This window comes from Meleagris gallopavo, chromosome 1, assembly GCF_905368555.1.
Source record: "Meleagris gallopavo chromosome 1, MGAL_WU_HG_1.1, whole genome shotgun sequence".
Classification (NCBI taxonomy): domain Eukaryota; kingdom Metazoa; phylum Chordata; class Aves; order Galliformes; family Phasianidae; genus Meleagris; species Meleagris gallopavo.
Window position 1 is genome coordinate 113,605,131 of NC_139404.1, and position 15,010 is coordinate 113,620,140.

Consider the following 15,010-nt stretch of genomic DNA (forward strand, 5'->3'; position numbering starts at 1 on the left):
AAAAAAGGGCCTTTGGTGAAAGTATATTAAAAGTATTAATAATAATGAGTGTAAAGCTATGATATATATTTTTCTAAGTGCTTTAGGGAGAATATTATTCTCATTTGCTTCTTAATTAAAAATGTCTATGTCTTATGTTTCAGTCTCACAGGAGGCAGGGAAGCAAGTGTTAAAAAAAAAAAAACCAGCTATATAGAAACAGTTAATTTGAGCTCTTAGGTAGATAATAGGCATTATGGAAGGTATATTCATTACACATACAGTACTGGGAAAATATTGCGTATGTTAGGGCCACAGAGATGATCAGAGGACTGGAGCACTTCTCCTATGAAGACAGGCTGAGTTAGTTGGGCTTGTTCGTCTTGGAGAAGGCTCCAAGGAGACCTCATTACAGCCTTCCAGTACTTGGAGGGAGGGGGATAGACTTTTTCCATGGGCGTATAGTGATAGGACAAGGGGGGATGGCTTTAAACAGAAAGAAAGGAGATTTAGGTGAGATGTTAGGAAGAAATTCTTTAGTCATATGATGGTGAGGCAGTGGACTAGATAGTGCCCCACCTCTGGAGGCACTCAAGGCCAGGTTGGATGGGACCCTGGGCAGCCTGAGCTGGTGGAGGGCAGCCCTGCCCACAGCAGGGGTTGGCACTAGGTGATCTTTAAGGTAACTTCCAACTCGAGCCATTCTGTGATTGTGTGTTGTCTTCAACTGTTTGCAATCTTGTCCTATCTTTTACTCCCTTGTGTAAGTGACTCCACCCTCGACTCCCAGCACTTAACCCTGATAAATGTTTGCTGCATGATTCAGAAGGTTGCTCAGGTCATGTCTGCCACAGGAAAGGAGCTCAGAAGCTAAGGTGCCCCGGAGCAAGGGCAGCCAGGTTCCAGCCTGAGCTGTGTACCCACAGACATGATAGCTTCCCACAGAGAATTTGCAGAAAACCTGTGAAACACTTCACTCTTCAGTGCAAGCAGGTGAGGAATCATGAATCTAAATTAGACTGCTTTCCCAATCTGCCTTTGGTGCTGTTACAAGGGAGCCTAAGGTAAGAAAGAAGGGCTTTCATCTTTTATTTTGTGTTGCAAAGCTGCTCCGGGGCTCATGGCATCATTAACGCTAACATAGTTCAGCAGTAAACACCTCTCCCCCAGACAGCGAAATGCAAAGCAATGACAGGTCTTTAAAAAGAGCAGACTTGAAGCACAGTAGATGTCAGTGAATAAATACAGAAGCACCTGATGTAACAGAGTAGTGGAAGGCTTAATTCTAGCTGCTGCAAAATAAACAATGTCGCGAGGGGGCAGTGAGCTCAGAGCCAATTGGAAGCCCCCCTCACCTCGTTCTTCCTCCACCTCAGGGCAGCCCAAGGCAGGGGGCTGGCAGGGGCACAAGCAGCAGCTCCTGGGCCACCATCACCCAGAGCTCTGCTGTTTTCATGTACATCCAAGCTGCTGGTGGGGCAGTGATGTCCAGCTAAGGGTTGGCTGGGGCACGGCCAAACTGTGTGCTCTTCTGGCTCATCCTCTCTTCCCATGCTGTCCTGGGACTGCAGTGCCAAGGCTGATGGACTTTACAGTCCAGCTGTTAACATAAACTGCAGTCAGCAGTGGTTTATAGTGGTTATGCTCTGAACTGTAAACTCAGATGACTCAGGAGGAGATGCACGATTGTTCCGCTTTTCTGCAGAGGAAGTTATGACCCATGGTACAGGCAGAACGTGGCAAGGGACTCATATCTGCTTAATCACCCCAGCATAACGCTGCACAGCTTTTGTGGAGGGAGAACAGATTCGAAGCGTGGTTATCTCAAAAATATGGCAGCAATTAACAGAGAAAAGAAAAAAGCACTAGCATACATGCCCGTAATTTTTACGCATTGAAAGAATAGCTAGAGATTTTTGCATCCATCTTGGCCTGTGTTTCAGTTGCCTGAACAGTTTAGCAATTTGTACCTGCTGTGGCAGACTTCTGAAAGACTTGCTTATATTTTCTTTTGATTAAAGTTATTCTTTCTAGACCTAGTCTTTTCCTATAAAATCAGCTTGTTTCATTACCTTTACTGCTCTGTGTCTGACAGAACAAAATAGTATTAACTAGTACTGAATTTTTCTGAAGATGGGCTTTTGCAGTTTGGTTGCAGTTTGGGTGATAACTCTTTCTTGAAATGAGAATGAAATCGAAATGAGTGGCCTTGGAGTCCCAGAAAAGTCTGGTATTGATTCTAGAATCAGTCATCACTATGAACCTGAATGAGTGATCTCTCAAGTAATGTCTGAACCCTCTGCAGGTTACCTGATAACAGCCCCCAGCACCTTCCTGCCCCATGTCTGTAGTGCGCTGCAGGCAAGGAAGAATGTTATTTAAAGCTAGAGGTTGCTTGACAGGACATTCCAGAGTCAGTATGTTTGTAGGGATGCTGCAGAACAGTCAATTTATACCAGGGTTATTCTGGTACCATTTGCTACCTAAGCATTTCAGAGCTTCATAGAAGTAGACCAGGCCAGTAACAGTTATATTTCTGTTTACCAGAGGACCTCCAATCCAAAAGTACTGCTTTCCTGTCACTTTGTCAAATTTTCTTTTTCCTGGATTGATCTCAGCCAGAGGGATTGCACTGTGATAGGGAGGGGTAAATGAAGATTGAGGGCCATTACTACAATTGCATCTTAGAGTTCGTGCTAGCATTTAATTACAGCCTGCCTGGTGCAAGAAATATTATCCCTTAATCTATGTTTTGACCAAAACTTGGCAGGAATTTTTCTGTATGCTGTTTCTTGACGTGTTTATGAGCGAATGACAAGTTCTTGCATAGGATTAGGAGGAGGACTGTACATTAATGTTTTTTTATATGAAATTTCTGTGTGATGCATCTATTTCTTCCGTACATTAGTGCAAGAAAGGAGATAGCATTACATTAAAGCCAAGTATTTCTTTGTCTCTATATTGGGCACTGTATCATGTGCTGCACAGCTCACTCTGAAGTGGAAAGCTTGATGAGCATTTATTGCTTAGATGTGGGATAATTTTGTGTAAGGAATGCTACATTCAAAAGAACCACTTCAAAATTAGTATGTATGTGAAGGTAAAAGGTGGTAGTAGCTTCCCTGGACGTTTCTTAGGTCATCTTTTTTCTATTCTGTATATGCTGGTGAATATTAAGTAATGTCACCCCAAGCTTCTGTGCACTGTAGAAATGCTGGCAGTGCAGGATTATCACAATATTTGAACATCGGGAAGAGAATGGACTTTTCTTGAGCTTGTGTTGGTGAGCGTGATTTGTCCCACAGGAAAGGGTTGTTCTTGTTGTTAAAGACAACAGCTATGTCAGGAGGGACAGTAGCCCTGTAGGTAGACAGTATTAACTGGCTTAAGCCTGGCTTAATCAGGCTTCTGCAGTGCACAGGTAGTGAGTTGTGTGAAAGGTGCGTCTTGGATGTTCTGGACATGCGCTGACTTCATTCAGGTGCTCCTTCTTTGTGGGCTGTGGTGAAGGCTCAGCATGCAGGTTAGCACAAAGCATTCCTGGGAAGCAGAGACATGGGCAGACAGCGTTGCACCTTCAGTGCTCTCCCAAGGAAATACTCTACTGCAAGTTCTCTCAGGGAGTAAATCAAACCCTTCAGGCCGTAGCAACGTGGAGTTTTATTGAGTAATGCTTCTCCTCTTAAATACTTTCATTTGCTGGCACTCTGCTGCTTGGAGCCTTCGAGAGTTGGAGGTCATGTGCACTTCTTCACATCTAAATAAATCTTTCTTCTGTCATTATTTTCTGACTCCTTTTAAACTCATTTATATGTTTGGCCTCTACATCAGCCTGTGGCGATGAGTTCAATAATGTAATTATGTACTGTGTGGAATATAATTTCCTTCTGCTGCTTTTAAGACTTGTCTGCTTGTTCCTCCATGTCCTTGCAAGGAATCTTGAATTGGATGCTTATCCTTTAGGGTGTCTAGATCTCTGCCATATTCCCTCTTCAGTCATACACTTTCAGAAAGGAGGCTCCAGGTGGGTTTCAATTGCTTGAACCATGATCTCTGTCATTTGAGATGTTTCAGGGGTGTTTCAGACAGTGGTAGAGGGCTGCAGAACTGCCACAGGGCTTAGAGGAGACCCAACATTTCCTGAACAGCAGCCAGAGACCAGCAGGGTGTGCCAAGTGCCTAATCTGACAACAGTTGGCAGTTTAATCCCCCTACCTTCACGTCTGTTTAGTCTCTAATTTTGTTGAAGCAATTTATTGCTGCTGGTCAGCACTGTGACCTTTAACTTTCCCTTGGTGAAATGAGTTTGAGAAGAATTTATAGATTTTGTCTTCATAACTGTAGTCTGCATTTATTTGTCACTTCTGTGCGGGAGGCCTTTGTGTAGTTACTTGATAACTTAGTTCTGCTGGACTGCTGTCTGAAAGGCAGAGGACATTACAGAAACTATTACTGAAGAGATTGAGTAAACTGCAGCCATTTACTTTGTTCCAGCTGTCAGTGCAGCCATCCTGCTGGGACTTCTTGCCTTTAATGAAGTAGTTAATTACTGCTGATGTGTTTTCTATTTTTCTCCTTGATAGAACATTGAACGCTCAAACACTTGCACCACCAGTTGGAAGGTTTTCGGTGATATTGTTGGATGTAATGACGGCTTTCGGTGAACATTTGTTATGTTACGGTTTCCTCACGACTGGGGATTTTTGTTGGAACGCAGACGCGCTGGCTTATTGTCAATGTAGCTTACACTAGCTGTTCCAGCCAGAGCTGCTGTTAAGTGTTTCAGGAAATTGGCAGCTTTTGCTAATGATGACATATGCTCGTACAGGAGACTTTTGGAAACAGCACTCTGTAGCGTACCGCGCTGGGGATGCCGGTGAGCCGTTCCTGGAGAGTGACACATCTTGTACTCGGCCTTTTCCATGAGATGATCCTTTCTCATTTAACGCCCTCTTCTTTGCCTTTCTTTTCTAGGCCACAATGTAGGGAGCCTTTTCCACATGGCAGATGACTTGGGAAGAGCGATGGAAACCTTAGTGACAGTGATGACTGACGACAAGGTGTTAGAATAGCAAGATGTGTTTTACAACTTCAGGCGTCCCGCATGGTTTTTATAATATTCATACTACAAAGAGGATTAGACTGTAAGAGTTTACAAGAAAACAAATCTATATTTTTGTGAAGGGTAGTGGTACTATACTGTAGATTTCAGTAGTTTCCTAAGTCTGTTTCTGTTTTGTTAACAATGGCAGGTTTTACACGTCTATGCAATTGTACAAAAATTATAAGAAAACTACATGTAAAATCTTGATAGCTGAATAACTTGCCATTTCTTTATATGGAACGCATTTCGGGTTGTTTAAAAAAAAAAAATTTATAACAGTTATAAAGAAAGATTGTAAACTAAAGTGTGCTTTATAAAAATAATTGTTTATAGAAACCCCCTTTAAAAAAAATACAAAAAAAAAATACTGAGGCAGTGCATTTGTTCAGTATCATTTCAGCTCTGCAGCTGCATCAGAGAGAGATTCATGTTCTGTGTTCTTTTCCTGGCCTGTCAAAGAGGAGAGAAAGGAAAAAGCATTTCCTGCAGCGACACCAAAACGGCCAACTTAACATTTCTCATTGGTTTTGTCTGAGTAGGGCTGGCTTTAAAAAAAAACTTCCTGGACTTCCAGTGAAGATAGTTATTTCACTTCTTTCCAATAAAATTAATAATTACATGAATCACACTAGTTGGCAATAATTAAATGAAAGAGCACATGACATGACAGAGCCTGCAAAAAATTAATGAAAAGAAAAAAAAAGAAAAAGGAAAAAAAAAAAGAAGAAAGAAGGAAAGAATTTAATGATGTCCAATACGCCAGCAATTCCTCTGCTGACTAAATCCCTGAATGTCCTTAGTGGAGGAACGTAGAATTGCCTTACCGGATGAAACCTTTGGACCTTACTGTCCGGTACTCTGCTGGCTGCAGCCAGCATCCAGAGCTTTGGCAGAAGCTGCGTATGGCTTTCCCTGCCCGCTGCCACTGTTAGCATCACCTCGCTGCACACGAGAGAAGAAAGGGAGAACTTCCCTCCTGACCCCACGTGGGATCAGCTTCTGACATGAAGCACAAGTGGGTTACTCACAGAGCACCTTTGCTTGTATTGGCTTCCAACACTGTTAACGAACGTAGAGCTACTTGACCCTCTGGAAAATAAAACCAGACTTTTCTGCAATGTCTGTCTCAGCCTGCTAGAGCAGCTGGTCCCAAGGAGCTGTAATGCAGCAAGCAACCTTTGAGGAAGGCTGTAGAAGAATTACTGCTGTTCTTGTATGTGTATGGTGATCAGGTGAAGGTAGCCACACTGCTCCCTGAGATATTTATCTTCAAAACAAAGGCCCTGATGCTTTCTCCTTCCCCGTTTCTCTCTACAAGTAATACCGCACAATTAACAATAGAGTGAGAAAGAGAGGAACTGATAGAAAAACAGATTAGCCAGCATAACTGCAGCTCTTGAGAGGTAGGTTTGGGTATGAGGTGCTGTCAGCAAAAGCTTTACCACTTCATTATCTTAACCAGCTTTTAATTTTCTCTTAGATACATAGAAACACACCGTCTGACTTTATATTGCAAAGTAAAAATCTGTTACCTCTTCTTGTATGAAGTGTAATTAAACTTGGGAAAGATTTTATTTTGAATGCTAGTTAACATTGAACATGGCTAGTCATGCTATTTCTACCTCACTTTGGTTTTGTGGTGTTCCTGACAATTACGTACAGATATGTTACATCATCACCACTTGTCCATTGTGTGAACGGGTCTCATCATTTAAGTAAGAATGCTAATAATTCACAAAGAATAAGTACAATCCCCCCAAACCTCTGCTTTCGTAATAAAGAGCTTTATTTAACACTTTACTGCAGTAGGAACCCCATGTAATTCTCGTGGTCTTCTTTACCAGAAGGTTTGGTCTGAGATCTGGGAAAGAGATGGGTTTCTTCTCATTTTTCCCCCTTATACTCCCCTTTAAACCTTCTCTTGAGAAAACAAAAGGAGGAAAATGGATTGCACGGTTGTTTTCATCAGGGTTTTGTTTTGTTTGTTTTACTTTCTAGGTCTTAGTTTTGGAGTGAGTCTGTCAAAAATATTTAAAAAGTTGAAAGCTTTATCACTGCTTTTTGAAGCATAATTTGGGAATTGTTTCATATTCCTTATAACGACAAAGTATTAAACTGTAAAACATAATCAGTGTAATTGAATACATAAATACCATATGGCATGTTATTTCATTGTTACTCAGTACTGGTTTATTACTTGGATATCATAATATATTGTGTTTTAACACCAACACTGTAACATTTACTAATTATTTTTATAAACTTCTGTTTTACTGCATTTTTCACAACATATCAGATTTCACCAAATATATGCCTTACTATTGTACTATATACTGCTTTACTGTGTATATCAATAAAGCACGCAATTATGTTATAAAAGGTCTGACGTTTTTATTGAGGCTCTCTCAGTGCCCAGCTGGTGCCTCCCCTCTCCAGTGATGCCACCACTGTGCGGCCAGCTCCCAACTCCCCTTCTGACTGCCATCTCTGTGCTGTGGGCAGCGCTTGAGGTTTGCTTGGCAGAGGGCAAGAGGCTCTTCTGGCTTTGGTTTTTCTCCCTGTTAGTATTCTGGGCAGAGCAGAAGCCACGTGAAGCGGACAAGCTGCTCTAGGGGAGCAGCATGTTCTGCTTCAGAGGGAGGGATGAAATTCTGTCCAATCCGTGGACAGTTTGGCACTGTGAAGCAGAAGCAAAGCTGAGGTTTGGTCATTTGTCTGACATGTACCAAACTCCTCTTCCTCAGGGCTTTGGGAGGGGGTGTTCCCATCAGAGAGGCTGATCACGTATGTCCTGTCTAATATCTAAGAAATACACATAGGTTTTAATACTTGGACTCCACTCAGTTGTACCGTGTGTCTTTGAGAAGTAATACAGTTGAAAGCAAAAAGCCAAAAAAAAAACCACATATCTTTGTGCATATTTTCGATAATACTGTGAAGGAGGAGGTGGGAATTCCCTCATATCATTAATTTGAGGAAATAAATATGCATCCCACAGCTCTCACAGATCTGAGTTAACTTTGGATCCACTCCTACACACACATGAACTGGGGAGTGCCGTGCTGTACCAGAGCCTCCTCTGAATGTCATGCAATCCACAGCACACAGCAGTCCTCAGTGATGAAGCGTCTCCTCAATGATGAGGCATCTCCTGCTTAATGCAGTTAAGGAAAGGGAGGAGATGGTTTTCTCCCTGCCAGTCGTTCTGAGGTTGGCTGCACATGAGGGTTGTAAGCTTGCCCATGAGCCAAATGGGTAAGGTTTGTCTTACTAAATATCTAAATGAACTGAAAAGTTACAATAGGGCGTAAATGAGAAAGAAGTGGTGCACTACCCCAGCAGCAGAAGCAGGGAAGGCAGAGCCACGTGTGGTGCCTGTATCAGTGCACCTTTGCAGAGCCACGGCTGCTGCAGGCACTTGCAGGCCCCACTGCTGCAGACAGAACGCGGTGTGCTGACAGCTGCCTCTGGCCTGGCCACAAGCAGAGGTTGGAATGGGGTAACAGAGTGGCAGCTGCTGTCAGTGCCAAAGCAAGGCTCCCATGTGTCAGTCATGGGCAGGTTAAGGACTTCTTTTCATCGAATGAGCCTTACAGTAGATACACCATTTATTTACTTGCCTGCACATGCGTTTTGCAAGCTGTGTCCAAGCAAATTCTCCCTGTATAATGGCTTAAGCAATCCACTATGTAATGTTCTTCCTTTTCTCTCTCTCTGTCAAAGGAAAATAATCAGAAAATTATGTTAATTCCTTCAGCGTTTCTGTATCTGTTTCCTTCCACATCCTATACTTGAATCCAAACCAGCAACATGAAGTGTTAAAACAAGTCAATTAAATCTCTATGAAACGAGAAGAGTGTTTGGCCCCTGGCACAAACCTGCTCATTTTCTGCACGCCCTTCTGCCGCAGTATTGCTGTCACCGTGCCAGCTCCTGCCAGCCACTACAGGCCACTCCTCAGCCTGCTTTTGCATACTCGGGAGGGCAGAGTTTCTTGCTCCCTCACCAGCAGGACAAGAGTTCTTTTCTCTACTCTTGGAAGCTGAGGAGCAACAGAGCCTTGAAGTGGTGTGACCAGCTGGGGAGCACTGCAGCAACAAAGCTCCTTGTCCAATACCAGGCTGGACTTTGGACAGGAGTCCTAGAATCATAGAATCACAGCATGGTTTGGGTTGGAAGGAACCTCCAAGCCCACCCACCTCAACCCCTGCTGTGGGCAGGGCTGCCCCCCCACCAGCTCAGGCTGCCCAGGGCCCCATCCAACCTGGCCTTCAGCGCCTCCAGGGATGCACAGTGAGACCACAAACGTCTTATGGGAATAGCAGTCCAAGTGCTGCGGATGTGGAGAGCTTTGCAGAGGTACATGCTTATACATTGGCAGTGTTAGGACATAAAGTGTGAGGTTAGAATAGCAGCAGTGCATTCCACAATAAGATCATAGCTGTTTGATATCTAAAGATTCACAGCTAAGCTTGCACTACATACAGATGCCCCTACTGATGATCCATGGCAGTGCTAATACATAATCAAAAATATCATTATAAGAGGATTTTTACTTCTGCAGGAGGATAATTTTTAGTCGTGCTTCATTCACCAGACAAATGGTTTTATTTTAACACTGATAGAGGAGATACTTCTTTTGCACAGAAGATTAATGGCCGTTGCTAGTATCATTCCCCACTGCACCCAGCAGAGAACGTCTAGATAAAGGCTGCAACCAGCTGCAGGTGATAAGGCATGAAACTGCTACTTTTTTTCCTACCAACCACCAATACAAGCTTGGAAATTCATGGTCCTGAGAAAATATTGGGAGCATTAGAATAAACAGTATCTACATGCATCTATGTAAATATGTGCATGCACAGACAGAGGCTGCTTGCACATGCACACACGCACACACAGAGCCCTTTGCTGTGCTGTGCCTGTTAACTGGTCTGTCAAAAAAAAAACCTCAACCCACCAAACAATCTGGAATTGTTTGTGTAGAGATTCTGACACACCTGGCAGAGCCGGCCTAGCCCAGCCAGCTTGGCAGAAGCTGAAGACATGAAGACACCACTGAGCTGTGCCTCCACGGCAGGCCCCAGCTCATCTACTCGGCTCTCTGCCTACTCCTCAGGCGCTGAGGAACTCAGCCCTTGGCAGGGCACTGAACATTGCAGGAGTCATGACTATGAATTTTGTTCGTGGTTTTTGTTTGTTCGATGGCTTGCATTTTAAGCCAAGGGTTGCCAGCTTGCTGGGCTGGGCTACAACCAGTCTGACTGCAGGCCCTGTGGGCCTTGAGGTCCTCATCCAGTCATCTCATGGGTGTTTGTGCTCCATGGAGTCAAAGCACTGACTCCACCTGTGGCACTCAGGGATTTGGGCACTGGACATGGATCCCACTTCGCTTCTCGCCTAGGCTGGGCCCTGGCCCTGGCTCGGAGCTGGCTGTGAGATCTGGGCCAACGCAGCCCTCAGAGGCTCCATGATGTGGAGCTGTTGCCATGGGCACCGCAGCAGCAAACAATGATAACATTGATGCAGATGAAGGGGAAAAGGGCAAAATGGGTTATCTCTGTCCCACTGCAAATATGGCTTCCAATTAACTGTGGTAATTACCTGTGAAAGAATAACATGGTGATTCCACGGTTTAGAAGGAAGTCCCTTTAACAGCACACTGCAAGAGCCACGCTCTGTTTTGCTTATAGTAAAAGGGCTTTTTTTCTTTCTTACAAGAAAAGAAATCATGGCCATTAAGTAACCCCCATCAGTTATTGCTAAGGCATCTGTTTCATTATGGCATGCACTACTCCGTGTTATTTTTTCCAGACTGTTAGCTGTTGTGCTCTGGTGGTCTTTCTGCCCATTCCCCCCAGCCCTAATGGAAGTTTTCCATTTTCATGGGTAAGGGGACATTTGCTCAGCTCCAGTGCACTGAGTTTCTCTCCAGCTGGGCTCTGCGAATGACCCAGAGACTTCGTTCCTTGCCTAGCATCTGCAGGATGGTTTTGCTGGCTGACCCATCCATTTGTACCAAGTAGTTGAGACCCATTGCCCTGCCACTGCCCCCTTTACAAATGCACTACAGTAGTGCTGTCAGCCATAATCTTACTTTTTCTGCAGTTTCCTACAGCTTCTTTTCAATAGGTGAGTCACGGCTGTGACCTGACCACATGTGCCACTGACACAGAGAGCCGTGTCACTGCTTTACCCATCAGGAACCTATTTAACAGAATAGCCTTCTCCTCTGCTGGGTCAGGCATGTTCAAGAGACACCTTCTTCTTCATCCCTTTTCTTCTGCTCAGAGTTGTGTCATTCACAAAAGGAATAGCACAGAAGTGAGCCCTCCCATAGGCACTGCATGCAGGAAAAAGCTCAGCAAAAAATCATTATGCCCCATGCAATATCCCAGAGTGAAGGCTGTTTTCTTGTCCTGGGCTCTTCTGCCCTGGGATGTAAAACTTAAGGACACTGTGTATGGCTATATACAGGATGCTGGTGGACCTATTGTTTCTACACAAGGTGAAGTTTCTAGCATTAAGAAACCTCGCTGCCTCTTTTTAGAGCTTGGCTTTTAATTTAAGGATGCTACCTACGCTTGGAATTTCTTCACTGTGGGCAACAGAGAGGTTGTGGAGTCTACTTCTATGGAGATATTCAAGATCTACCTGGAAGCCTGCCTGTGTGACCTGTTATAGGGCTCCTACCTTAGCAGAGGAGTTGACTCCATTATTTCTTAAGGTCCCTTTCAACCTCTGTAGTTTTGTAATTCTGCAAACAGTTTCATTTACAAAAGAAAGGCTGTCAAAGTCAGGGCTTTCGGTATGCCCTTCATTCTGGCAGCAGTGTGAACAGTGCTCTTTGGCTGGCATCACCATGCATGTTCCTGCCCACCATTGCAGGATTTAGTGGCGCTGCGAACACACACGTGTGACACTCAGCTGTATCACACTTGACGTGTGTGCACAAAGTGCTGCTGTGAGCAACTTTTCCTCAGCCAGATCACAAAAGGATGGCAGCAGAGCATGCAGAGTGCAACAGTCTCAAGTACAGTGCAAAGGCACAGTGTCTGTATGACAGCAGACTGTCTCAGTGTAACAAGTCCGTAGGGAAATACAGGATGCCAAGAACTAGATGGTCACTTTAAAAACGTTAAGATCCTGAGACGTAGTGAGTTACCTGTATTTTTGTGTGTCTTTCTGCACAATTCATTATCTATAGCCTGTGACATAGAGCAGAGATACAAGCTCATCCCCAAAATATCCCTCCGAGCAGATGAACTGCAGCAAGAAGATTTAAAGCTGCACAGCATGAAGGATAACCTACTTAGGACAAACGTGTGCATTATGCTATCAGCATTACTGATGCAGTTACCAGAGCTCACGGAGGGCTTGAGGAAAGGGTTAATACATCAAGTCACCTTTTACAGAAGCACAAAGCATTGGGTAGACTCAGAACAAAGTCACGTTATTCACGTTGCTCCATTAGCCTCAGGATGCCCCCCTCCCATGTAGTAGGATTATCAGCATGGGAAACAGCAAACAAGGGATGCTTCGTGCTGGAGTGGGTGCTGGAGGAGAGCTAGTGCACCAGATGGGGTAGATGACAGAGGAGGTCAGGTCTATGTGTGGGTCCAGGCATTTCTGAAGATAATTCCAAGGTCAGGCAGGCAGTGGGGAACTTCATTTAGCACGTGCACCCACAGCAGAGGCTTCTTTAGGGAAGAAATGATTGAATTTATGAAAGGCTCCTGGCTGAGGCAGGAGCACCAGCCAACTGCTGTTTTCCAAGGCAGCCATTCATTAACGTGCCATTTCCTGATTCTCCTCTGAACTCCACTGAACTCTGCTAAGCTCTGATGAGCATCGTTTCTGTAAGCATCTTAATTTGGAGCACTTGACTGTGCTGTAGGTTTCACTTCAGTTATTCTCCCAGGATGTGTGGCCCCACATTGTATGCTGCACTCCAGCAAAGGCAGGAAACAGCAGAGAAAGGAGCAAAACATCCCTCGCTTGAAACTTCTCTGCTTCTAACAGACAAATCTAAAGAAAAAAAGCTTTAAAACTGTGGGAGCTAACAAAGTGCCATGAAACACACTCGCTCCCACACACAGGTAATATCTCATACAATGTCTAGGCACAATGTCATGCTGTTCTGGTGTGTAAAACCATGACTGATCACACTAAACACATCCATATATGATCATCAAACATCCCTGCACACAGCGAATATTCTCTTTAGTCACAGCTAAGCAAATAAATATTTCTCTCCCTGGCAGCACAAAGCTGCTAAGATCTGTAGGCAGCACAGCTCCTTTACCAGCCTTTGGTGATTGCACTGCAGTTTGCAGAGCTGCTAGGGGCACAAATGTGTGTGGAAGCAGCAAGGGTCACATAGAAAAATATATATCTAATCAAACTTTTATTAACCCGTGCCCTTCCAGCTCCAAAGGACACGGTCAAACCAGTGATGATTTACAGCAACTGCAGCCTCCTGACTGAGTAGCAAATCATTTGAAAACCACTCCTGACTTTCCGCAGGGGTTTTCACTATTTGTCAGTTTGCCAGACACACTGGGCAGCTCTGTGACACTCCTTGGGCAAGCAGCTGCTTGCTACTTGCTCCTTCTGGAAACCTTTCTCATGAAGCCAAGTACTGTCTTGTCTTCGGCGTTACTCCATCTTTAAGCACATGTCACAGGCAAGCACTGCACCTGTAAAACAGCACTTCCCCTCTCCAGCTCTCAGCTGCCCTCACCCCAACACACATGGTGTCTAACTTGATGGAAAACCATTGTCTGTTCTGCAACCCACCCTACAAGATCAATGCCACTGAGCCTGTGAGATGTGTGGCACAGAGGTGGCAGTGCACAAGCAGGGGAGCAAGGCCTAATGGCCATCTTCGGTATCAAACAGAGCACTGTGTCCTGCTGACCCCCAGGTCCAGGTGCTGCCTGGGTTACCTAGCAGTTAGCTCTAGCTGGCACACATGCAGATGGATGAGCTAACTGAAACAACAGTTTTGTTTTTGCCTTTTTTTTTTTTTTTTTTTTTTTTAAGAAATATTCACTCACATCTGGTGGAAAATTCAGCTAGCTTTTGCCCTTTTCAGGAGGAAGAGCAGTGGCTGGTGGTATGCATCAGGCAGATGTATCACACAACAAAGGCTTGTCTGTTACAAATGGATGGAAGGAAGGGCAAACAATCAAGTGTCCTTTCCTATTTTTCGCATCTCCTTCTGTGATGCTGATAGAAAAAATCCAAACGTCTCCAGGCAGGCGGTGCCTATCTGCAGCAGTCAGGCAATTTCCGAACATATTACCAGAGCAGAGTCAATACAGAAATAGCAGTCCAGCATATCATCCAATTTTCAAATGTAAATAACCAGACCGCTTTTAATTTGGAGGGCTACTACAGGGAATAAAATGAACTCTGGAAAATGCACACAGCGGTGACCGCTGGCCGCAGTGCATTACCTTCAGGTGTCTCTGTTATTTTTCCCTGCTAGCAGCTGTGTCATAGTGTGGAGAAGAAACATCAGTCTCATGTACAAGGAGAGCCTCCACTGTTGGCCTGAGGAGCACCAACACATCCTCATCCAAGCCTGTTGCATATTGGAGCAATATGCTTTGATACAGCAGTTATGGGCACAACAAAACAAAGTGTAGGGAAAGAGAAAGAAATCTCAAGAGAACTGCTGGGGTAGCTGAGAGCAGAATTGTCCCTTTGCTTGCATGACTACTGTATGGCTGCTGAACGGAGGCCTGTTGTGCTCTTATCTCTAAGGGCACACACTGCTTACAGCACAGCCACTAGCACAAGGGCTGTGCTGTGACTCACTGCTGAAAAGAGAATGGGACAGGACTGTGTAGCACCTTCTCACTGTGGCTGGACTTGGTGGGTCTGCTCCTGTGGGTGCCCAGTCCAAAGCAAATGCTAGCA

General features: G+C 44.5%; 1 protein-coding gene across 15 annotated transcripts in view; it reads left to right on the forward strand.

The window, feature by feature from the left end:
* DMD (dystrophin) overlaps window positions 1-7,462 on the forward strand; it is a 1,154,126-nt gene extending 1,146,664 nt beyond the window's left edge. For 9 of the 15 annotated variants that reach the window (XM_085210252.1, XM_085210270.1, XM_085210281.1 and 6 more), the window contains one exon: window positions 4,954-5,059. Coding sequence is in view for 4 of the 15 variants with exons in the window: in XM_085210265.1 (XP_085066391.1) it covers window positions 4,954-5,051 (98 nt within the window). In the remaining 11 variants the exon portion in view is untranslated. Of the gene's footprint in view, window positions 1-4,953 lie in introns of all 15 variants that reach the window. The other 6 variants (XM_085210257.1, XM_085210277.1, XM_085210286.1 and 3 more) reach the window with 1 other exon arrangement.
* Window positions 7,463-15,010: the final 7,548 nt, after the last annotated feature.